At 32.3% G+C, this 27713-nt stretch overlaps 1 protein-coding gene across 1 annotated transcript in view; it reads left to right on the forward strand.

Moving 5' to 3' along the window:
- Nucleotides 1–27713, forward strand: part of Pde8 (phosphodiesterase 8) — a 169324-nt gene that overhangs the window by 44517 nt on the left and 97094 nt on the right. The window contains exon 2 of the mRNA XM_090110727.1: nt 4021–4336. Within this exon, the coding sequence (XP_089966853.1) occupies nt 4084–4336 (253 nt within the window). The 5' untranslated portion in view covers nt 4021–4083. The remainder of the gene's footprint in view (nt 1–4020; nt 4337–27713) is intronic.

Consider the following 27713-nt stretch of genomic DNA (forward strand, 5'->3'; position numbering starts at 1 on the left):
GATTTTATATAAATCTTACATTTTAGTGTATGGATTACGGATTTCTTACCGGAACACAAGGTTCAACGGCTACATAAAGTACGTAGTAAGAGCAATAAAGCCTAACTTAAAGAGAAAATTACCTCGATAAATATAATACTCTAAGCTTCAACGTTTTATATGGAAAAGATTTTCAAAGCAACAATATAGAATAGTTCTCGATCAAAAAGCTCAATTATAAAGGGTATATGCATGCTGTAAGCCACAGCTGCTCTGCGCTTGGAACTTTATAAAATGATTGAAACCCATTAGAGTTTGCCGAGTGGGTGCAGTTTTAAAAGCGAATTTCTACAATTACATATGTTTGAAATTATATTTTGGTGTATAAAGCAATATATTATTATGAATATCACGGACTTTTTTGTACGTTTCCTAAACTACCTATCTGAAACTGTATGCCATCTAGTTGTGATCATTTCGTATATTACAATATAATAATATTTACAAAACATAAAAACAAGTCGTATTATCGTAGGAATATTCCTTCCACATTTCTCTCTCATATTCTCCACGATATTACGAGGTGATACAAAGTATTTTATCAGGCACTTGTGCCATAATATAATATAATAATAATCGTGGTTATAACAGAAAGCAGATTCTAAGACATAAACCGAGCCATTAATTTCCTTTATATGCTCGAAGTAACGGCTCTTACATTAGGTCACTTAAGAACGCTGTTTGATGTGGAGCAGTAAATCAAAAGCAATGGGGAATATTGCGTATCAATCGAGACGGAAAACATGTCACGCCACTCCTGTACTGCTAGGTAACTGTATGCTATAGACACCTATAGATCAGCGTTAGTACTGGAACGTGTGTGCAATTAGGAGCAAAGCACTTAATATTGGCCTATGGTTCAGTTGAATTACACTGTTCACTGTTGATTTACTTTTATTTTTAAAGTGAAACTTTTATTACATCGTCTCAAACTTTTTGGTCTGTGTAGCGCATGTCGCGTGTATCGCGGCTGCCGAGTAGGTATACCTACTCGGCAGCCGACCGTCAGTGTCACAGTGTTCGGAACCGTTCGAACAGTTTCACTTTTACCGTGGTTTCATAAAACCACACAACATTTTTTTTTGTATTCGTTACTCCTTATAAGAAAAAAGATTCCCGAGGAAGTTTGTTAGAATTTTTGTCAAACTAGAAAATACATTAGGAAAGAGGAAAGTATTATGGGGATAAAAGTATCATCTTGCTCAATTAACTGAAACCCACCCGAGCGAAGTTCTTTTTAAATTTTTAAGAAATAAAGAAAATTCTTCTTCAAAATTTTATATGCATCAAATTCATACTCAATTTGATAATATCTATTCAAAATTACACCAATTTAGAAGTACGTCTAGACGTCCGCTATTACTGTGAGGATTTTATTTTATAACTTCAATATAAATATGCAGAGTTTGGAATCTTCAAGTTATTAAAGAGTTAGCCAAGTGTATTAAAGTTGAACTGCTGAACCCAGCTAAATGCAATTTTAAATTAGACTTAGTTTTATTTACGTAGAGCAATAACATTGAGAAATAATATCAAATAATGGTTATTATTGACTTAATATGAATTAGGTAAGGATTACTTTAAGAATTTTCATTAAAAATTATAATATAAGTAACTGAAAATAAATTTTGCCAGAATTGACAAAAAAAATATTATTCACAAAAACAAATTGAAATTATATTTTTAGCTTGAAATTGTACGAGGAAAATTTCCACCAAAAAGCGACCGACGCTCTCAATCCGTAAGACATTTTGCAAAATAAACATTGTCAATGTTATTTCCCTAAATCCCTGTAACAAATATAATAAAACGTCTATATGTGTGTGTAGAATACGTTAGGAAAAGTACTCCTGTTGCTAGGTACCACCATTACCGTTGCTAGGGGCAACGTGATACCAAAAGTCTCAAATATTCCACGCTGTCCCTACTCAAAGTCAATTTCATTTGACTTGACAAGTCCATCACACATTATTCAGGTAATACTTGATCTATATCAACGTTTTCCAGTCTGAGTGAATTGGTTTTTAGACGTGTTTTTAATTCAAATGCTTTCAATTGTTCTCACGTTCGATTTTTATCCGAATTTTTCAATAAAGCAAAGGATCGCCAGGCAATATGCTTTGTGAAATTAGAGTGACCTTTTCGTAGAGTGACTTTTTTAGTAAATTCTGGAGAATAATTGGAAATATATTCGCTCTCATCTATGGAAATTTCCAGTAAAAATCTCGGTAAAAGTACAATGTCTCCAGTAAAAATGTCGAACAGTTTTTGAACCCTTCGGATCGAGTGATCCAAGTCTAAGAAGAATAACTAAAATAGCACTCCTTTTACCAATAATCGGTAATTTATCAAAACTTCTGAATCGGGTATGCTCTATGGGGCATGGGCAAATTGTTTTTATAAACTTATGAATTTCAAAGCCTACATTTATGGACAAATTTATAGCATTACTAATAAGCGAATGAACAATGATATTTTAGTGCAGTGTAGGTGTATTTTTAGTAGTTCCAGTCAATTTGTACTAATAATACAGACACATTTGTGTGTCGAAATATCAGAATGTTTTGTTAACGCTCATTTAACTTTATAAAATACTAGCTGCTCCGCGCGGTTTCACCCCCGTGGCTCTACTCCTGGTGGTCTTAGCGTGATGATATTATAACCTTCCCCGATAAATGGGCTATCTAACACCGAAATAATTTTTCAAATCGAACCAGTAGTTCCCGAGATTAGTGCGTTCAAACAAACAAACTCTTCAGCTTTATAATATTTGTATAGATGTTATCACAAATATATAGCAGTCAGATAGAAAGCTTCATATAGGTAATACGTATTATTCACAAACTAATTTAACTATAAGTCGGACAAAAGAATTGAACAAAGCTTGCAGAATATAAGGAAACTAATAATTTCAAAACTTTTATGTAACTTTTCGATTTAACAACGCGGCGGTTGATGAAATTTCTGAATTAAGTATGAAGTACGGTAAATTACTAATATAGGGACATTAATATATTTAAAAAAATGGAACTTTTAAAGTAATGTTGTCATATTGTGTAGGTACTTATTTTCATTTGAGGTTTCAATAATGGTATTTTATTATATTTAAAACAATGACGCATTATTAATATTTTCTTATTCGATATCATTAGAATTTATTTTTATTTTGAAGATGTGTGGAAAAGATTGACAGACCTTTTACCGGAATGCAATGTTGAATATTTTTCCTGGTATTTTCATAATAAATTATATACACGTTTTATATGTATATTGATGCATAACTATTGTTCAATCAAGTTTACTTTTTAAATTTCTATTCTTGAAAATTGCCACGTTGTCATAATAAGAGAAAATATTAAATACATATAAACATAGTGGCATTACCGTGCTGAATACCGTACCGAATAATACCAATACATAGTATTATACCTCCTTTCAATACCAAAATGAATACATTTGTTTCAGTTTTGTCTATACCTTTACAAACATAATTAATTATTATTTGAAAGAGCCCAAATTACTGTTTCATTATTAGTTTCCGACATTGTGAAACTTTCAATTATTAGACCTGATTGATTTGGATCGGTTAACTGGATTTTAGATAAACATCCGTTTTAAAGTAGTTAATTTCTAATGTGGTTTCCAAATTAATTGTTATTTATTTAGTTATCAAACACAAAGGGAAATTGACTCTATAATGATATTAGATCGCTATTTTTTTATAAACGATATCCTCGGTTATCCTTACTACTACTTACTTCTATTTAGTAAGTTTTTAATGTTTGTTTGGTGTTAGGTATAAAAAATAATACTGTACTCACTTAACCCAAATAAGCAGCATCAAAACACACTATGGTTACTTAAAATACTTTGGAGAAAATAATCTAAAGTTCCTATCAATGTCATGAACACAATCAATAAATGTATAATGCAAACAATTTAAAGACAAAAATGTATTAAGCGTATTTCTCTTTGTTACAGGCAAGAACAATGCGATCAAAGTGTGAAAGTGCTAGTGCCAAAGTGTAGTGCCAATGTAACAAAATGGGATGTACACCAAGCATGCTTTTGGACCATAAAAGCCGTCGCCGCGACAGCACAGGCTCTCAAGAAGCCGCGCTAGCCAAGGTCGCTCCTACACCAGTCTGCCAGAACAAAGCTGTTCAGGCCGCTAGAGCACCCAGAGCGTCTTTGGAATCTGACGGGTTCAGCATTCAACTCTCCAGCAAGAAAGACAGCTATGTGTCCCAAATGGGCAATAACTTCGCCACACAGTTGCACATTAAACGAATTTCTGGTAAGTAATGGAATAACGTAGTAGCTTCATATTACTGTTTTGTCGGATTAGAGATTAAAGCAATGTTCACTATATTACTACATCAAAGAGTCTTTGACGGAAAATATTATCTGGTTAAGATTAATAGCAAGAAGCTTATATAAATTAAGCACAACGTGAGAGATTATTAATCTCTCACTAAGTTTTATTTTTCATTTTTTATTTAAATAGACATTAATTTTAATGATATTGCTTAAATAGGTATATTTTATCAATTATATAAAATAAAAATAAAATTGTCATAATTCGTAGCAACTGGATCTTATCGCAATTTGATCAATAAGTATTACCAGTAGAATCGATGATTGAACTGATTGAACTAAAGGCCTATTCTTACGTGAACATTTTTGTCGTAGCCTTGGACCCTTCTTATACGCTAAATGCTGGGTGATAGCGATAGAATTTAATAAAGTCGTCGGCCCTCGAACAAATGGTATAAAATCGGAATACCTGGAAAGTGGAATGTGTTGAAGAAGATTCTATAAAATGTATATGAAAATCACGGTTAGCATTTAATATTCACTATTACCTGTGCTGTATTACCATATATAACTTTTAGAAGAGTATTGGGCATTATATGTTGATGTAAACAGATAATGTATTCTATAATAATAGGAATAGGGATATTCTTCAAAGAGATGTTGAGCTGGTTTTTATAAATTCACCAAAGTTTATTGGATGAACTTAAACTAGAACTATATGACTAATGCAAAAGATTATATAAGATATTCTGGGTACCTACTTATTTATATGTACTAGGGTAGAATTTGGTACTTCTTTAAGGATCCAAAATTTCTACATGAAGTTCTTCATCATTATAGTCATTATTTTTGAGCACTTTATTTCTAATATTTGTTTCAGTCTTGGTTCTACTTTTAAATTCTTTTTTATTTAAGACGTCATCAATTATTTTTGCTATTGTACTTTTTACGGGTTCAGTCTGACACTTTAGTTTATTTGGAAATGGGCAATATTGTAGAGTTTTGAATTGTGAAATAATTTTTAAGATTTGTTTCATTTTTTCGGTAGGGACCGGTTTGGGTAAGTGGTAATCTCCCCAGTTCGTAATATAAACTTCTTTTGGCATGTTGAAATCTCGTATTGTGGAGCAGGATATGATAGATGACAAACATACGACGAAAATAATTCGGTGTAACTGAAAGAAAAATAACATTAATTAATGTAAAAATAAACAAACATTTTATGATTACCGTATTATTCGTTTTTGTATGGGTTGCTACAAGCTCATTTTTCCTCTCATTTTAATATTACTTAAAATATATTATAGAAGCCTTAAAGATTAGAGCAAAAGAACGTACGTTAACCAATAAATTATGAAACATTAATTAGTAATTTTAATTAGACTCAGCGCATGTAATATAATAAATCACAGCGAATTAGTTATATACCTACAATACGGTTATGATATTAAAAGGATATTCTTCTGTATGAATTATTATAAAATTAATAATAGAAAAAATAGTTCTATTGAACTCTTCAAATGATGAACGATTGAAATTATTACCTATTCAAATTGAACATCAAGTGTTATAATTTAAACAATAACTTAAATATTGTCAACAATAAATAAAAGCTATGTACCATAATTTTTCAGATGTTTTTTAATAACAACAAAACTTAAAAATTGTAGAAACAATGTCACATACCAGAGGGACATTCATCACGCACACCTGAGAACGGAGACCGATTGCAATGTAAATTGATCAAACGCTGTTTAATCAATTAGGATCTAATTCACTGTGGTCAGTTAATTTCACACTCGATTCAGACGATGGATATAAGACATTTCTATATGTTTACTAGATTTTTTCAATATTTTTCTACATACGTAGGTAGTTGAAAAATATGTGATAGAGTTGCAATTTAAAGCTTTGTCAAAATAAATTGTGCATTTACTAAAAAAAATAATTACCTTTTATAAAAGTTATATTACAGGGAAATGTACCTAATTATTGAATAGTCAATTTAGTCAAAGCTAAATTAGACATCAATTTACAATGAAATGTGGCATGAATTTATATCCTAAAGTTACATTTTTATACAGTCCAAATTCGAAAGTATATTCAATACTTTCCTATATGTTGTGAAATCACGATATCCCCTTCCCAATAAACTAGCCCAACTAAAACACGGTTCGTTAAAACTAGAGCAATTTATTCTATGACTAGAGTAAGTTTTCGTGTCAACAGGCTGTAGGGACAGATAGGATACATCGAGATAAGCCGGGCCCTACCGGCTTATCTGTAGGAAGCTTTGTTTTACACCACTTTTTTTGTTTATTAGTTAGGTATATCGCAGATAATAAAATAGCTAGCTTTTATGTTAGCGGTAAAATACGTGAATTTATACTTCTAATAGTTAAAGTTATACGTAGATGAGATTTATTGTCGTGTAGATTGTAGTGTTGTGTTTTTTTTGGAAGTTTTGGGGTGTATGTTTCAGTGTTTCTGGGCGTTTTTACAACTGAGAAAATAGGTAAGGTAGGTAGCTAACTATATGGCACTTAGATATAACTAGATGTAGATATAGTTACCATCATGTAGATACTTTTTCCACATCCAGTTCATATAATTATCCAAGCATTCATAATAATATTGCTTAAAAATTTTCATCATATGAAGCCATCTCCAAGTTCCTAAAATAAAACACTTCGAAATAAAAACCATTTAGTTATCTGTGGTAGAATAAATATGAATGCTTTTATCAATAAACTTTTCTAAAACGTTTTCAAGCTCCACCAATGCGGTGAAGGCGCCTTTTAACGTCAATTTAACGAGCACGACCGTGATTTCCGATCCCCGCCAGCGGAAAGCGGCCGTATGATTCGATGACATTCTGGAACAAGTAAAGCGAATATATAATATGTACGGGAAAAGATTTCTCTCGAATGTTAGTGGGTATGCTCAGTTTTTGCCCGCGGCTATGCTCTCGTTTGAATTGTAAATCTTAACAATTCTCGAATACTCCTGAAAACACATAAAAATGTTATTAAAATCGTTCCACTAGGAAAATAGTCATAGTCTCAGTGGATATTGACTATGTTGACAACAATGGCCATTCGCCACAAATATTATATATTTTATTATGAAATTATTAAACTAACATACAATTTTTAAATACACACAAATATATACAGTAGGTACGTATCGGATTCAGTATTCACTCAACTTTAATATAAAACGTTTCATGAAGAAAACTCGTACAAAATATACAAGTATACAAGCGATTATATGAACGTTTAATTAAGAACGACATTTTGTTAAATATTGAGTAAATAGTATCCTTCCACGAAACTCGTTAATGTATAAATTACCTACGAATGAAAAGAATAATGAATGCATAATTTATTTCCTTTACATTTAAAACTCAAGCTCGGTAAAATCAAAAAAGATATCTTTTTTTATAATTGGAAACAATCGCCGGTTGTGGTTTATTATTCAAACTCATAATGCACTAATTTTCTTTTGGTTATTGTTCTTTAGAGTAACCTATCTCTTAAATAATAAATTGTATCTAATTCATCTTAGATCTTTATAATATTATGTGCACTTCTTTATTATTTAACAATTATTGTAAAGTATTATAATATTATTTAAGATGCTCGGAAACCTCCACCAAACTTACTTTAATAAGATAGAATCAAATTGCGAATACAATACCGTATTTAATAAACATGAAATAACTTCACATCACGATAAAATTACGTAAATATCAGATTTCGGGATCATTCTGTTTGAAATGAGTTTTATTTCAGCTTTAAATGGATTTATATTTCACGTAGGTTGAGTGATGAGAGGTGTTCTTATTGCTTTTGAGATGTGAATGATAGATCGTGTTCAATTAGGTGTTCCGTATTTACACACTTTTTACATTACAATGAAATTTAAGAAATGTGTGGAACCTTGTTTGTGTGTGGGGGGATAAAATAGCACCAGGATTGTACTTTTCAGTTTAAACATAACTATGTTTAAGGCTCGTATTAGTCATATATCAAGTCTATCGTCATAAATCTAACGATCGGATCGGAACGATCTAACTGAATGAAACTCTTGGCCACATTTGAAAATCTGGATATTATTTTCTTTTGTCTTGTAAGATTGCCTGAGATACGAAAAGAAATAATGAAAATTATTGATTCTCGAAATATCGGGAAGTAAAAATAAATGTTGAATGAACCTAATTACCAAAATTTTTAAGAACATTTCAAGTTTCAACCTTGATCAAGGCGATATTCCGTATTGTAAGCAAATTTTTATATTTGTTTAATGTAATAAACGAAGATAAACCAGAATTTTCCGGAAACTCGTTACGAGAAATTGTTACAGCTTCGACTTTCCGGTGGTATTAGCTTCGTTTATTGAGATTCCGTGAAATATTTTTGCTTTTGGAATACTTTTGATTTGATTTGTAATGAAAAAGCTATACTTTTTCATTACGTGGAAATTATCCGATTGCAATTTCAACAAAAAGGCTGACATGATTGACAGGATTTGGTCTGAATATATCGAATGTGTTATCAATGGACTAAAAAATGCTTGTCAAACAAAATATTGAAAAACAATTTCAATTTATGAATGTAGAATTTGATTACAAAACTACGCGTTATGCAGAAACTAAAACCACTAAAACTTTGATATTTTAAAGTACTCGTAAAATAGACATTGTAGTTAAGTACAAGTACTTAACTATAATGTTAATGTGTAAATTAAATTAAAAAATATTGATAAAGAAATACATAAGCCAATTGTCGTAAACTACCTTCAAACTACTTAATAAAGACACTAAGTTTAATATAGCATTTCCTTTGACCACCCATCGCTCATATCTTTAAATTCCAGAATTTATCAATAAGATGACCTTGCTACCAATTTTTCGTTGCGATGAAGTAATGACGCTCTTTACGTCATACTTACTCGAGATAAATGCCGTTTTAGATAAAGATGAAGGATTTACAAGTATTTCATAAGCTAGATAAACAGGTGAAGAGTTGCGTGTCTTATGTACAACTAATTAGAGTCCTTGGCTTTACTCGCATGGAATGTAAAAACTAGTAAATGTGGTAAACCAGACTTTAATCTTTCCCCCGTATGGTTATATCGAAATCCGTTTTGTAGTAATGGCGAAATTGAGCCACAACTTATTTTCATACAATCATAATATCTGTATTTATAATACAAGAACCTATGCTGTAATTATTCACGTAGGTTTAAGTTTGGTAGATATCCAAGTTTAAACTTCAATTTAATTCATATGCCACACATTTAAATGTGGTTATAGAACCTATAATAAATTATAGAATTTCAATGATGGACTGCATGGCCACATTTCTCTTCTGTTTAACAGATCTATTTAACTTTAAGAGCAAAAACTTATTTACTTATAACTGAAAACACTACATTTTTATTCAAAATCAAGACATAGTATAATAATGAGTACTAAACTCAAGATTTAAGCTGAACCTCGAGATTTCTGATAGGTATCTACTTACTAAAATGTTGGCAAAACGCCAAGTCAGAAGTTACTTTACATGTACCTGGTGCATTCAATAAGCACCTAGCCTCATCGCCAGAGGGCGCTATTGTTTCAAAATAGGTTTACCACAGTGTATCTCATTCTTTTTTAATTATTATTTTTAATTTTTATTCCAATCCCTTCATTTGTTTTAATTTGACAACCTATGGAAGCGAACGTGTCGATCGGTTTTACAAAAATGGAAAAAAAGCAATATCGTTCGGTGATTTGATTCCTATTTTTGGACGGGAAAGAGCGCATCGAAATCAAAGACCGCTTGGATGCTGTGTACGGTGACTCTTCTCCATCGATAGCCACCGTCAAGAATTGGTTCAACGAGTTTGCACGTGGCCGTACGTCGGTTTTTGATGAACCACGTCCAGGTGCACCAAAAACAGCTGCTACGGAGGAAAACATTAAAAAAATCCATGATCTCGTATTGACAGCTCGCCGATTGAAGGTTCGGGAGCTAGCTGAGACTGTAGGCATTTCATAAGGAATAGTGCATCATATTCTTCACGAGGAACTTGGCATGAGAAAGCTGTCGGCGCGATGTGTGCCGCATTTACTCACACCGGAAAACAAGCGCAACCGTGAGTCCACATCGGAGACGGGTTTGGCGCTGTTTAAGCGGAATCCAGGAGAGTTTTTAGTCGTTTTGTGACCGTCAATGAAACCTGGATTCACTGGTACACACCAGAGACCAAGGAGAAATCAAAACAATGGATCCAGACCGGGGAACGTGCTCCAAAAAAGGCGAAAACTGTAAAATCGGCCGGGAAAGTTATGGCCACCGTTTTCTGGGATTCACAAGGAGTTGTCTACATCGATTACCTCGAGAAGGGTAAACCAATTACAGGGCTTTACTATGCCGATTTATTGGGCCGTTTCGACGCCGAATTAAAGAAAAAACAACCCCATCTGGCTAAGAAAAAGGTGCTGTTTCACCACGACAACGCACCGGTCTACACGTCTGCCGTTGCCATGGCCAAATTGGTCGAATTACGCTACGAATTGCTGCCTCATCCACGTATTCTCCAGATTTGGCCCCTGGTGACTTCTTTCTGTTTCCTAATCTGAAAAAATCCCTCGCCGGGAATAGATATGGATCAAATGAGGAGGTTATCCCTGCCACGGAGGCCTATTTTGCAGAGTTTGAGAAAACCTATTTTACGGACGGGTTAAAAAAGTTGGAGCATCGCTAGGCTAAGTGTATCGAACTAAAAGGAGACTGTGTTGAAAAATAAATTGCCACTTTTCCAAAATTTTCGTATACTTTTTGTAGGCTAAGTATTTATTGAATCGCCCTCGTATATATTATTCATATAAAGTAAATAACACAATGTTGAATTTTAGAATAAAGTTAATGATAACTTAAACCTAAATTCACATTTCCTTCTTGTATAACCAAAACCTATAACAGTATAAGATAGAAAAAGACATCTAAGAAACAAATTGCACAATTTTGACTCCAAAGTATGTATAATACGATTTAAAAGTGTTTAATGAAGGCTAGGTTCACAGATCCTTTCAATTAAGTATCGTTACCATATTTAGGTTAACCGAGCGCCAAAAATAGCGAGCCGGCATAACGACACGTCATACGATTATCATGTTACATTATCATTATCACGGTAATGACGCATAGCTCACCGGATAATTATTGTACCTTCGTCTGTAATTTAATATTAACTAGGAAAATTATGTGCATCGCGGAATTGGGTACGCGAAATTATGTTTGCGCAAAATTGAATTGGCGGCGCGGTTTGTCGCGGTGTTTTCCTGGTTGGTTGTGGGTTGAATTGTGATTTCTTTTGGTGTGGGGTGAGAGTAGAATTCAGTCATATGCGTTGAATTGAACACACAAACAAAGCTTGTTTAAAACAAATAAGTTTTAGATAGTTACGTTACGTTATTTTTAAAATATAGGACCTATATTTTAGCTTGAAACTTATATCTTAAAATTCATAACATTGCATCTTAAATACCGTAGAAAGCTTGAGAATAAATTATAAAATAGGAAAAGACATCTTTTTGTGTACCTAATCGATATTTTGGTTCTTTCATATTCTGACTAAGATATTTAAATTCTATATTACTAGTTAATTTGAAATTGTTTACCATACAAATTAGTATTAGATAATTCTTACATTCCTATACCAACATCATGTCGCGGTTGTTATCAAGCAAATTGCACTTAAGCGGTAGGTAGGTACTACGTAGACAAGCGTAATCGATCGTAAACACTTATAGATAAATACAAGCAATTTACACGTAGTTCAAGAACGTCAAAGAACGAATAACTGATAATGTTGCTATAGTTGATATTATAGCGCTTGAATTAGTTTTTGTTGAATGGCGAAATTTCAGAACATTTTATATTTTACTCCAGAAGTGTGTAAAAATAAACAAAAGCTAAACTTAATTAATTATATTATTCGAATTATATTTGTCTCATTTTAGTCTGCTTCTCTATATACTTACACTTTTATGCATAAAGTGTAAAGTATGTTTACATGTACAAAATATAACTGAGAAATGTATTAACATTAATTATATTTATAAAGCATGTAGGTATATAAATACCGTTAGTCCGTTATCATCTATTTTGTTAACAACAAATCAATAATATGTAATTAGTTCTACTTCAACTGTATTAATTGATTTATCTTATTACTAGAAATTCTGTTTGTTACTCTATAGCAATGCCAATCCATCATGATCATCTGCAGTTATAACTCAAACTTCAAAACGGCCATTGGGACCTAAAACTGACCAATGTACGTTTAAATTGGTCCATAATCCCCCCTTTGCTTTAGACTAAGTAATAAGTAATAACACATTTTAACAACCACAAGTTTCATATTGCACGCCTCATAAGCGAAGCGTTGAGGTGGGTACTACTGTCACTTCGCGCAAAACATCCGATTTTTCAAACTTAAAATGTCTTTATGTATCATACATTGCACTTGTAAGATAATACATACACACACATATTAAGAAAAAACACTATTTTTAACGTTCATGATATTTTTGATGTCATTTTTGTTATTTAAACTAGTTAAAAAACAGTTTAAAAAAGTTCTGTCTTGGACGTCCGTGTGTATGTGCGAATCCTTTTTCTTGTTAACACGATAGCGACCGAAATACTTTACTAATCGAGTCTGTTTTTTTCTCTTACGCTTGAGTATGCTCAGGAATAGAACCCTTTCATTTTTCAGGGTCTGATTCGATGTGGTTTAATTGTTATTAAATAAACAAAAATAATAATTAATAAATAATTATTAAAAAAAATTATGAGGCGTGCACTTTTGGATTTTCCAAACTATTTAATTTTATCGTGCAAATATCGTAAGCGTGAGGTTATTAATCCCAGAATTGCAATTAATTATGCTATTCCCCTGAGACAAGGGTGCAATATGAGTGAAAATTAAATTCACATTTTACTTTGCTGACCATGTAAAATAAATTATCCGATATTATACTGCTTCGATAATAGTACTATGTGACTGTAAACTATTTTACTGCTTTCCTTATATGTTTTAATTGCTCGAAAATTTCGTTGTGATTATCAATCTAAATCACAAATATTGATTATAACTATATTATCTGCTATGTTATTCAAAATGACGCAAATTTTATAAATTAACGTGCTATTAAATATATTAATTAGTCATTAATCTTAGTAGGTTACATTGTAAGTTTAACATGAAACTTGATGAACAATTTGTTACACAGTATCCTTAGGAGATTACAATGAATATAATTGGTTCAGGGATAAATGAAAACCAGCACTATCCCGTGGGATGCGTCAGTTCATTTTCAACTAGCTTGTGACACTTTCTTTAGAATAAAATATACAGTGGTATAAGAACATTTTATTAAGACTGTACTGTTTATAATCTTTACTTGATTGTCAGTCTTTAACGGATAAAAACATCATTGGACCATATTTTTGTATTACATCTTTACATCTCGTATGACTAGGGTTCTAAATAGGATCACTTTATTGTGTGTGTTTAATTTTTATGGTTCATGTTTTAATATGTATTTTTTATAAAGCGACTCTCTTTTGGTCTGTCTTTCTATCTGTTATTTTTTCATGGCTAAACCACTGCACCGGTTTCGATGAAATTTATAATGAAAATAGTTGAAGATGCAGCGTAAAACATAGGCAACTTTTCAGAAATCAACCATAGCACGTGAAAGTATAAACGTTTACTTTCTGTAAACAAGTTATATTAATTAAATCTTTAGGTATTAAACAAGAATGTAAAATAACTTTTCATTACGTAAACGATAGTATTTATTTTATAAACCGTAATTTACAACACAGACAATAAATTATTAATGACTATGATTCACGTTTATTTATATTCAAATTCATCTCTGTTATATCATTTTGATATTTATGAGCAAGCGGTTTAGACAAACTTTCATTATGATGAATAAAATTATATTATTATAATGTCTACATTATTTAAATAGGAAAAATTTGATTTCTTGTATAATTGTTGTTTGCTTGCTTGCTTGATTCGATATCCTACGGATATTGGATTTTATTTTACCAATAAAGACAGACAATAAGAGCTGTACAGGAAATCTTTACCGAGTATTTTCTTGGGTAAAGCCAGAAAAAAATAGAGATAAAAAATCTTCCTATTAACAGAAAACCCCAGTCCCCGAAACCAAATGGGTGCTCGTGCTATGTTATGTTAAAATTTTGAATCTCTGTGTCTCATACCTCCGAAACGAATGAATTACATTGCAGTATTTATAACGTATATCTTATTATATCTGTTTCTCATTACATCGTCTAAACTTTAATAAAAATACTGTCAGAATTTCATAAAAGTGTGTTTATAAGAATTTTTAATTCTTGTCACATTATGTTCAGTGGCATTTTTAATAAGGCACATTTCTCTGGGCTTTTTACGAGTTTAATTTATAAAAATTCGTTTTATACAGGTTAATATAACTTAATTACATGTATAAAGTTATTTATATTAATGATTATATTTCTTTATTGTCATGCTTATCGTTCGACGATTTTATGTCAATATCACTACATAGTATAAAACAAAGTCGCTTTCCCTGTCCCTATGTCCCTATGTCCCTTTGTACGCTTAAATCTTTGAAACTACGCAACGGATTTTGATGCGGTTTTTTTTAATAGATAGAGTGATTCAAGAGGAAGGTTTATATGTATAATAAGATCCATTAAGTAGTGGAGAAGTACTGTTATTTTTGAGGTTTCTAATGTGATGTCGTAAAAAATTACATTTATTCCGCTTACATTGCAAACGCAGGCTGAACCCTACGAGTTTTATCAAAATAATGTACTAAGTATTATACACATTGAAAAGGTCTACAGAAAAGTCCGCGATGGTATATGTCTATCTCTTATGGATAACCCACAATAACTTTTTTTTGTCATTTACTTTTTACGACAAATAATGGCTAATTTTCGAAGCGATTTTAACCAATACAGCATTAATCCTTAACCAATTAAATACCATGGATACATTGTTCATTTAATATAGATGTATATGGCCCTTTACACCGTATGATTTAAGTGAATATTTTCGAAGATATTACAGATTTAAAAATTGCAGGACGTAGCCGTTTGCGGCCGCCCGGCTATGTATTTTATACCCGTGCGATGCCGGAGGCCGGAGCGGGCCGCTATATTTTTATACCTATACAACGTTCACAATTTTTCTGTAGTGTATTTAGTATCAGCATTGCACCCGTGCGAAGCCGGGGCGGGTCGCTAGTACCATAATATAATATAGGGAAGCCACTGAACTCAATTTATTACTGATATAATAGTTAATACCTATAACAATAAATACGTTTCTAGATTTCCACAAAAATACGAGATAAAGTCATCATAATATAGTTTAACTAGCGGTCCGCCCCGGCTTCGCCCGTGGTACATATGAAAAATAGATGTTGGCCGATTCTCAGACTTACCCGATATGCACAGAAAATTTCATGAGAATCGGTCCACCCGTTTCGGAGGAGTATGCAGACTAACATTGTGACACGAGAATTTTATACATAAGATTATGATACCGTTAAAGTTGTAAATAAATACATAGTAATAAAGTTATACTTCTTCCATCGTAAAGAAGAAATGAAAAACATGATATAGCTCATACTTACATAAATTCACTTTTATTGCCATAAAATATTGACGTCACAATAACCTCCCGTAATTATAAAGGAAAGGTGTTACCTAATTTCGTAAGGTATTTTAATGTTATCACGAAATTAATTTTCCCTTACATTTGTGTGGTTTGACAGATGTTGCTTTGATGTAATAAACGTGTTTCATTTTCTTCTTGTGCTAATTAAATTTATTTTATGAATACTTTGAAGTTTGAGTTGGCGTAGTAATACGTAGCACTTTAATTTTAGTTTTATATGTTAGTAGTGAAGACTGTACGTGATTAGTTTTATTTTAAATGCCCTCACATCTGTCCTCTGACGTTATTCTGCTTCTATGAAATTGAATACTATAAAATTATATTGTTTTCAACAGCTGATATATATTCGTCGTTTAAATATGGACATTGTAGTTACATACAAAATTTCTCAAAGGTACTAAGTTATTTTGTTGTTATTAAGAAAAAAAAAGGAAACGCTTGAAACGAATTCAGCGCATAAAAAGCTGGAGAAAAGTTTTCACCAGAAAGTAAGTAAAAATGATCTATGTTCAGGATTCTTTAAAAAAATACTGCATCAGTTTCGATACACTTTATAAAGTAGATACCACGTACATAAAACTCGTTTATCCATAAGAATTCGTAATCAGCGAAGATAATCTCCTTGTTGAGATCGCCTCAAAAGCGTTGTGCCATTAGCTACCTATGTCAGTAATTATCAATGTTATTCCGTCAATTCAAGTAGGGATGTGACTGACGTAGGCATACGATAATATTACGTTTACATTTCAAATAGTGCGCGTGGCCGCGGCATGCGCCGGCGCTTATCAGTCGACCTCCATTCGTGCACCGTACCGCCGCTAACTCGATGTATCGAATTATCGATAATATAAAGCATAAACAATCACATCGTGAAATATCCTACAGTAAAATTGTGTTCGTGTTTTGTGCTGCTTGACATTGACTCACATGAAAAACCAGTTGCTTCATTTAACTGATAATTATTACCCATGGCAATTCAGAAAGTAATAATATGGTATAATCAAATGCGGATTAAATACGTATCTAATCCGAAAGCAATCAATCGGCTACGTATTAAATTGATAAAAGGACAATAATCGCCTTACGTAGGTCGTAGACGGATGTATGCTGATATTTCATCGGCTTCAAACAATATTGATGGCTTACAAAAGCGAAAGACGAGATCGTGCGCATGCATTTTATGAAACCGCAACTGTATGCCGGCGAATCATATGACAGGCGATAAGTTCAGCATTAGCTGACAGCGGGCGTCTGGGAAACATTCCAATTATAAATAAAATTCATCGATACAATTATTCGCACGGTCGCATCCTTATCGTTTTGAAACTTTTCACTAGTTTTTTTAAGTCGCCGCTATCAAATAAACACGACGAAATAATCATATCGCTGAAGAAACTATGTTTTAAGTGGATAATTACGAGGTGTAGTTGTGTGATTAAATGTTGTAATTAAAATGAAATTACAATTAGTGTGATGGAGGTGGATAGTGAATGTGAAGGTAAATATTCAAACTTATTTTGACCTAACTTTATATTTTTGTATTTAAATGATGTTATTATAAATGGATAGTCCACATGATATTGTGTTATATTTCAAAAACTTTTGTGTAAAAAAAGTGAATTACAGTCATGGCAATTTTACTTGTTTCGTATATAGAAGATGAAAAACGTGAAAATATTTTTTTTTATGATGTGAAAAAGTGACATACATAAATATATATTAACATAATATATTTATAAGATACTATTGGAATTTTTAACTTGTAGACAACACGTGGTGAACTTTATATGTTATCAAAGTTATATAAAGTGTGTTACATAATAATTAAACAATTTATTATTAGATCAATTTGTTCCTTATATTCTTAACACGTCGGATTGTATTATGTACATTGTTTTTATCTGTATAATATAATAATACACCTTTATTTTATTTGACATCAGACCAACTTTATTAAATATTTTTTCTGCAGGCAAGCCTCTTATAAAGTAATAGTGTAGGACCCGTTTATAAAAATACTTGGTTTCATTAATTTTATTTATAATATACACCACTAGTTTTTAATCAGTACAAAAAATTTTACAGGGTGTTAAGTATCTTTAACCAATCATACTTGTGTAAGAAATAATTAAAAACACTAACAAACAGAAATGTCCCAAAATTGTCCACATAAATATGTAAAAATTGTTAAACCTATAATTGAATCAATGACCCACACTAGGTATTGTGTTGTAATTTTCTAGCGTACGATTTCGAGTAGGTCCGCCGCACAGATCCATTGATAAATTCCGGCAAACTGGCGTCGCTCGCCATTCCTCACCCCGCCACCCCCTTTCCCTCTGCGGCCTGCGCCCGCGTCGCACCCCAACGGCCCCTCGCTCCAACGCGACAAACAGTGCCAAATTGTTAGCGGAAGTGAAAACTTGCTTTTTTTCGTCGCGTTTGTTTACGTTCTTCCCGGTACGATGTCATATCAATTTATCAATTCACATCACGGGATTATGTACTTATGCTTCGTGCGTTCTTTTTGAGTGGAGAAAATGCGAGTGCAGCAGTACGTATGTACGGATAAGAAGTACCCGAGTCCCGAACGCTCGATCGCCAAATGTACGAATTGTGGTAAATGCTTACCAGCAGGCGTTGTCACAAAATGTTCGTGTAATGTACTAGCGTATTTTGAAGAGGATCCTCAACGTAGTACGAATGTCGAATAACGCTGCGGTTCATGAATTTCTCACAGCGGAGTTTGGAAGTCAGTGGATCGGTCGAGGCGGGCCTGCAGCTTGGGCTCCTCGCTCACCTGATCTCACACCCTTGGACCTCTTTTTGTGGAGTGAAATTAAGTGAACAAAAGTGAGCCGGTTAGTGTCGAACAATTAAAACAGCGCATATTGGATGAAGTGAAAAGACAAAAAAACGTACTTCTCTCGTTAAAAAACAATTTAATAAAACGTTCACGTCTGTGTATTGACAATGGTGGTGGACATTTTGAAGGACAATTGAAATACTTGTAAGGTTAGTTAAGATTATTGTAAATACCAGCTGATTCTAACTTCTTAAATACGCCAAAATCGTTTTTTCTTTCATTACAAATTAGGTATTGTAAAAACAGCTGATTCTAACTTCTTAAATACGCCAAAATCGTTTTTTCTTTCAATACAGATTAGGTATCGTAAATAGAGCTGATTCTAACTTCTTAAATACGCCAAAATCGTTTTTTCTTTCAATACAGAATAGCTTATTTTATTTTGATATTGTTTGTTTTGTAATTACATACCTACCTACGTACCTATTTAATTTATTGTAAAAAGTAATTATGCCGGTCCTAAGCCTGGATGAAGTACCTATGAAGGGGAGATTTGAATTTAGGAATTAAACTAAATAAAGTTAGTAACTACCTACATGTCTTGTTTCATTTTATTGTCCAAGGTTAGGTAATACTATCAACGAATAAGTCAATGAACTCTGCAATGTGTCTATGATTTTAGTGAGACTTTCTTAAATAAACAAATGGTTATATCTTTGCTATTTATCGATATTATGTAATTCTTACATCATACATATGATAATAATGTATTCGCTAATATGTCCTTAAAGTTTTTGTACTGATTAAAAACTAGTGGTGTATATATATAATAAAAAAATGCTCTAGGCAATGGTAGGGTCTAACTACTCTCTTATATTCAATGTTGTTTACGGCATCTGTATAACGAATGTGTGAATTTACGAGCCTTTTAGAACTACTCGCTGTTATCTTTTAAAGTACATATAGTATAAATATAAATATAAATACTGATGTTCGTGACATTTTAGTCCTTTATTTCCCATACATCCGTATTAAAAAATACCTTAGGCGTGTGCACACAGAGCGAGTAGTCTCGCAAAGCATTTTATGCGCGATCCTATTGTGTTTTCAATACTCGATTATATGTATCTTTAAAAAACCTAACATTATTTTACACTAAAATTATTTATCTCCTCTGTAGGTATATCATCATAATTCAAAATGATCTCAAAAACATAATAAGTATACATTAACTCTATCGTTCTTTTAATTGGTTCACTGTTTATTATAGGTAAGCATACTACAAAAAGATTCCTACATAACTATTTTTTCGTTTGACGTAGATATACCTTATATCATTTATAGTAATCGTAAACTCTGTTCTTTATTACGCCATTAAAGCTAATTATACATTGTAACAATAGATTATTTTGATAATATTTTGGCAAAAAGTAGAAGTAGATAATACATGTAAAGCCGGCTACTCACGTACCTGCCGCGTATTTCCAAACTATACATAGCCAGAACGCAACCATAGGAAATTGCTCGTGTATACTTTGTAATGCTGTTTTTAAGTTTGTTATTACAATATATACACGAATTTTGCGTACTGATCGTGTATACTTTGTAAAGCGGATGCTTGCTTCTTCTTTCCAAACTATACACGATCAGTACGCAAAATATGTATAACTAAATATAGCTACTACACCACTTACGCTTGAGCGAAATAATAAAATTTAATTTAAAATTTTTAAAAAATTTATTCTTCTTGATTGATTCAGTAAAATATGGAATAAAAATATTATTAGGTAAGCTTAGAAAAATAAATAGGTAACAGATATAAGGGTTACCTATGGGTTAGGTTAGGTTCGTGTTTTTTTTAACTACACAAAAATAGGAGCCCCGTGAAGCGGGACTCCGTCGCCTCGCAACCGTCTTCTTCTGGACTTATTAGATTCTTACATTTTAGCACTATTGTCATTTGTAAGTCGTGCAGTATAGTCGGGAACGAAGACACAAGCATCCTCGATACAAAAAATATACGATCAGTACGCAACATTATATACACAATACACATGCATTTAAATAATAGATTTCAAAACAGCAATACAATAATATAAACGCGAGCAATGGAGAGACGCCGCGCTTACTCCGAAACATACACGATTAGTCCGCATGCGTACTGGCGCTGTATGTTTTGGAGCGCTATTCTTACAGCTTTGGTCTGGTGATCATGACGCACAACGCTGAGGTATGCGCCCCAACGCAGCGTCACGACGCAGCATTTACCGTCCCTGCGGAGAGGTGGTCAGTTGATTTTGCCGCAGCTACCAAGGTAGACGTGAACATGAACAATTTTGCTGTAATTATCAAACTTTTATGTTTTTTGTCTTTATTTTTATATAAAGAAGGATAGCTGCGAACTAATTCTATTAAATTGTCTTCGAATAGATTCATATTGTCGCATTCATATATGCCGTGACGCATACCCGCACACCGCAGTGTTCAATCGAGAATGACGCCGCGCTGTGCGGGAGTACACCTCCCCACTCACCGCGCTTGCCCTTCGCCGCTGACGCGTACTGCGACGGAACAAGAGAACATTGTCGACGTTTTTCATATGATTGAGTGTCGGGCATCGCAAACCGCATACCTCAGCGTTGTGCGTCAAGATCACCAGATTCACTACAAAGTATACGCGAGTATTTGCAAGTATTTGCGTACTGCTGTTGTATAGATTGGAAGAACTTTGTAAAAAAGTTATTTCCAAACTATACGTGATTAGTTTCACACCGTTGCGTACTGGCCTTGTATAGTTTGGAAAGACGCGTACCTGCCGCAGGGGCAATATTTGAACAATTTCGGTTGCACGGCGGTCGGAGCAATTTCAGTTGTTCTCTAAATTGCCCCTGCAAGCCTATCACAATTAAGAAGGCAATTGAGGGCAATATTGCCCCTACTGCAGGTACGTGAATAGCCGGTTTAAGGAATCACCATTTTATAACCTTTAATCGTCTAAAAATGAATATGGGATGGAAATAAATCGATATAAACAATATAGATAAGGTTCGGTAGCACGTATAGTATTATGATATCTGTGGGTAGCACATGGGTCGGACTGGAACTTCGATAGCCCGTTATCTAGGCAAACACGGTTTTATTGATTTTTTACTCATAACTCATGTGCTGATAAGCAAACTGCAAGTTACAATGTCCTTCGAAGGTGATAGTCACACGCTTTGTCATAAACATTGTTGTTTTCAATAGTACCAAGGTATAGGTACCTACTATACCTAAACTACCTTCAGTCCCACGGTCCGCGGTAGGTAGGTACCTGATAAAATAAGTCTTAGTTTGCTGTACTTGCAGATACATATAGCTATTGATTTTCATAAAATCTTTTTCTGATTCAGACTATATGAAAGTAAGCTTCGAATGAAGGTGTAGTTAATTACAATATCTAACCGTCCACCTTGAAAATAAGACTCTTAATACCTATATCTAGTACCTACCTATATCTTAAATCTATATAATCCATACTAATATACTAATATACTAATATACTAATAATATTATAAATGCGAAAGTAACTCTGTCTGTCTGTCTGTTACTCAATCACGCCTAAACTACTGAACCAATTTGCATGAAATTTGGTATGGAGATATTTTGATACCCGAGAATGGACATAGGCTACCTTTTATTGCGAAATATGTACCACGGGCGAAGCCGGGGCGCACCACTAGTAATTAATAAATATAAAATTATCATAATAAAAAAAACAATTGTTATCAAGAAATAACTCCATTTATTTATCTTCAGTACAGAACATAAACTTTGAAAGAAATTTCGCAAAGGTTACAACTTACACAATGAAAGTTTTCGGGTCTTTACTCTTTGGGAATGAGTTTACTGAAACTTTACTTTACACTTGTAGGGCTTCAGTTTTTCTTTTCAGGAAAAGAAATACTAAATATTTATATAATTGACTTATGTTGTAGGTATGTTATTTATTTGATCGTCTTATGAAAATTTAATGAATTGAAGGATGATGTTTAAACATACTTTACTCTCTTTACATATTCACTGGTGTTAGATTTTAAATGCAATAAAATAAGCGAAACAACATTTTTTGATCAAGTCCTTAATTTAAGATGTTTTTATAACTACAGATTTAAAACTTATTACAAGTTAATAGATATGAAATTTCCAATATCAAAACTAGGTAACAAACTAACTTATTTACGAATCTTTGAAAAGCAATCATTTCTCCAAAACTTTGATCAAAAGCCGTATAAAAAAATAAAAGCAGTAAGCCATAATATTCCAAGTACACACAATGTGATATTTTAATGGAATTGAACTGTATAGCACTTTCATTTCTAAACAAAAGGATATCGTTGAGGATTGCGGTTCTCTAGAGTCTAGAGTACTGCAATACGGGATTTAAAGCTATAAGGCCGGGAATACACTTGGTGTTTAAACCTCATTTAAAGCTCGAGTGCTTGCGCAGCTTTATTGTGTACTAAGAATTTGTTTTATACCTTTATAGCTATCAATTCTATTGTTACCATAAAGAATCATAACATCATCGTGTTAGTGATTTATCATATTTATCTACGTCTATAAATGTTATTGGTTTGTGTTGTCGTATTATCTTTCTAAGCTTTCCTATTTGTACTAAGTGTGTTTTCTTTATTTAATAATTAAAGTGAAACTTTTATTACATCGTCTCAAACTTTTTGGTCTGTTTAGCGCATGTCGCGTGTATCGCGGCTGCCGAGTAGGTATACCTACTCGGCAGCCGACCGACACGCGACATGCGCTACACAAAGCAGTGTTCGGAACCGTTCGAACAGTTTCACTTTTACCGTGGTTTCATAAAACCACACAACATTTTTTGTTTAATAAGTTGTTGATTTTTATAAAATATTTATTTAAATACATTATTCTAGATTACGTTATCTCCTTTTTTACTCTATAACATTTATTTATTGTAAAATTGGTTCTATATTCTGCCGTGCAGGCGGTGCACTTACATTGCTTGCATTGAAAATACTTGTGGGAAGATAATCTTGTTTCAGAACGCTTCAGAATATTTGAAACAATATTTGCAAATTGCGTTATTGTATCTGAGTACTAGATTTTATAGCGTTTTAGAACCTAGCAACTTCAATTCTTCGTTCATTATTTATAACTCCATCCGTCTTTTTCTAATCAGATAAATGAATTCAATATTTTTATTATAGCTGTTTGCTTCGTCTGTTTTATATGATACAGTCTAGTATCATTTATGTCTATTCCTAAATTGATCTTAGTATAGGGTAGGTCATTGAAACAATAATTAGGATAAAATTGGTCTGAATACAAATCCAGCTTTCCACAAATTGAAAATATTATTCTAACAAATGTGTTTAAAGAATTATATGTTGATTTAGCTTCTGGAATGTAAAATCTCCAAATATTATGATTAGCGGTCACGTATCCAACCAGCATTATGGTGTGCGGCTTCTAAAATACGCTTTTGTTTCATTTACATTAGCTGTTTTGTTGTGGCTAAATGATTTTGCATATAGATAGCTGATAAATCATTTTTATTTATAAACTTTCTATTGCACGAAAAATTTTACATGCTTTTTATCTTTCCGAATAACGTATCTATACTAAAAAGCTTATGTACCATTTCAAAAGTTCATTCACCATTAGATATAAAACTTTTGAAGGTGGATTTTTTTTAAATAATAGCCTATGATTGGCGTAGGATCTTCTTGTAATTGAATTCCAAATTTCATCCAAATCGACAGTATAGTTTAGCCATTAGAGAAGAGCAACTATGGAGTTTCTTGCCGGTTCTTCTCCATAGATACTGCTTTCCGAATCGGTGGTAAATGTTAAAAATATGTAAAAATTTAAAATATGACGTTTCAAAAGTGCTTCTCGAAGAAGTCTAATTGAATAAATAAATGTTTGATTATTATTCTGTGCCATAGTTTAGCCGCGAAAGCGTTAGATACAGACGGAGATAGATAGACTTTCGTATATAATTAAGTACGTATTGATTTAATTTAATGCTATAACTAATGCAACATAAGCCTCTTGCAATATACTCATCTATATGTTGTATGTGAATAAATTACTAACCCACCACGCATTAGTACTATGAATGATAATTAATGCTGTGTTGTTAGGTGTGGTTAGTGATGTTATTTTGTGTTAGAAATTTACTGATTGTTATTTATAAAAGGATTGGGTTGTATTGATTTTACGAAAACAAATGAATATAGTCTTAAAACAAACTACGTGCTTTCGTGCTTGTAGGTTGTAGTTCTATGTAGTGAAAAATCGAATGTAAAACGTTACTTACTTCCATATTTAATTGTAAAAAAGTAATTTACAAATTATTGTTATTCTTGTATGATAGGTAATGACCACGAATACAGACACAAAAAATAATCTGAACGAATAAATTGAAAAAAAACAGTAACCGATAACAAGATAAATTCTATCTATATAACTAGTTAAATGGATAAATCATTTCACGACAATCCAATTTTATTCTAGTCCCCAGTTCGCATATGTTATCGTCATTGCTTTAAGTTTAATTGTAAACAAATAAGTTCTAAAATAAAAATAAAAATCTTTACTTTCAATACTACGGATTAAAATAAATATTGAACAGGTAATAGACATAATATCAGAAAGTAATTATAAATTGGCCCAATCAAAAGTCCCTTCAATTCCACACAAGGTCCTAAATTAACTACGAATGATCGACCGCAACAGTTTGCCAAACGACCGAACTAATTTAATTCATGAATGTGAATGTGTTTATTAGTGAAATGGCCCAACGGGTTTCTATACAGTCTGATTGTGGTACATTATTCTGATCAAAAAGCAATCTGAGTTCACTTGCAAATTAAAATCACTCCAGAAGTCCTAAAGATCGTAAAATATAGGTACGTTTATATTTAACATTGTTCCGTGTTAATTAACTAACTTTTTAGAATAGACATTGTAATGTGTGCTTTATAACTATAGTCTTAAGCCGGCTACTCACATACCTGCCGCAAGGGCAATTTTTAAATTGGCCTCTTTGGAATTGCTCCAACTGCATGTGTGTGAGTAGCCCGCTTTATGTGATACAAATTATATTGATTATGCTGCTATTAGCATTTCAAAATGTGCATGTAGTGACAAACAATTCAATTAGGTATAAATTGAATCTGCAAAAGCATAACTGACGTAATTAATTGTAACCAAAATACCGGCTGTATATAATAATAATGGCTATTCAACATTGATTAATCAAAATTTATATTGCTAATTACTAAAATGTACGTTATAAAATGTACTAAAATATACATACGAAGAAAAATTATAAATACTGTTCTAATAATGAAAATTTCCGTAGCAAAGGTCTCAGATTTCTGAAGAAATTGAATTAATATCGACTTTTATTTATTCCTTTTAATATTCAGTAGGAAGAAAACTTAAATATAAACTTCATGCTACTGTGCCGTATTTCTCAGTTTCAATGATCAAATGAATTCATTTATTTGATATAAGCTAGCAGCTAACTAGCTAGCTAGCGTGGTATCCGAGAAAAAAGTATCCTATGTGCTAATCTAGACTAAAATCTATCTCTGTACCAAATTTTATACGATCCGATGTAATAAGCATACCTACATGTATACATTCTTACAAAATTGTGAGTAGTATATTAGGCTATACTTAGATAAAAAAATTATGCGATATACAAGGAAAAAAATATGGTGCAAGTGCCAACATTGTCCCCATTGTCCCAAATTATGTAAAGTCACAATGTTTCATATATTCATAAATATCAAAGAAAACTTATTCGATTTTCTTTATGATATGATATAATTAATGCTTACCTTTATTGTTGTTGCATCTAAATGCTCTCATAGTCTACGTTGAATGTCTTTTTCTGGTAAGGCTTTAAAAATCCTCAATATGACAACACGTTAAAATTCTTAAAATGGTTGCAGCTTTTCGCGACTTTTGAATATTTCTTTATTATTATTTTGGTTCTGAAAAAACAAGATATAATTAGTATGTTTTTTATGGATTGGAAAGTTTTGACTACTGAATGCCAGGCCGCATGAAAAAGTAAAACAAAATTGAGGGTATAGAATATAGATATGAAAAGACGGGAGGTACTTTGATGGATTATTACGAAAAGAGACATAATTACAATACATCAATCTATTCCATTTGTAAATGAGTTCACCAAGAAGATTCTAGTTAGCGGTGTACAACGACATTACATTAGCTTTAAAATGTAAAACGTAGGACATGGAACGACCGCTCGTATTTCACGTCAAGTCAGTTAGTAATAAATTTTATAGCTTACCTGTCGTCGGAATTTATATGGAAACTTAACTCTTTGAGACCACGACTGCAAAAGTTTATCCGGAGTATTAATGAGCTAATGTTTAGTCTTTAAAACTTGTCCTTTCTGACTCTGAAGTTTTCTCAGATTACTTTCTCAATTATTAGAGCTTAGGTTTCAAAGTTTCGCAATGTTGGTAGTAAAATATAATATTTTAATGATAAACGGATGACAGATTTGTGTTTATAAACACAAAGTTCATATTTTCACAACATTTACAAAAAGTAAATCATTCATTATAAGAACATGGAAGATAAATTGAAGTTGATAAGAAATAGTTCATCGGCTAATGTGAGAACAGAAAACATTAAATAAATCGCTACTATTAAGATCAAGATAAACATTCGCTATTTTTAATCTATTTATCAGATAGTTCATAAATAAAGCTTTTGTATAGGT

Source organism: Colias eurytheme, chromosome 16 (assembly GCF_061535395.1).
Source record: "Colias eurytheme isolate Ceu_HAF_F1 chromosome 16, ilColEury1 Martin Lab GWU primary, whole genome shotgun sequence".
Taxonomy (NCBI): Eukaryota; Metazoa; Arthropoda; class Insecta; order Lepidoptera; family Pieridae; genus Colias; species Colias eurytheme.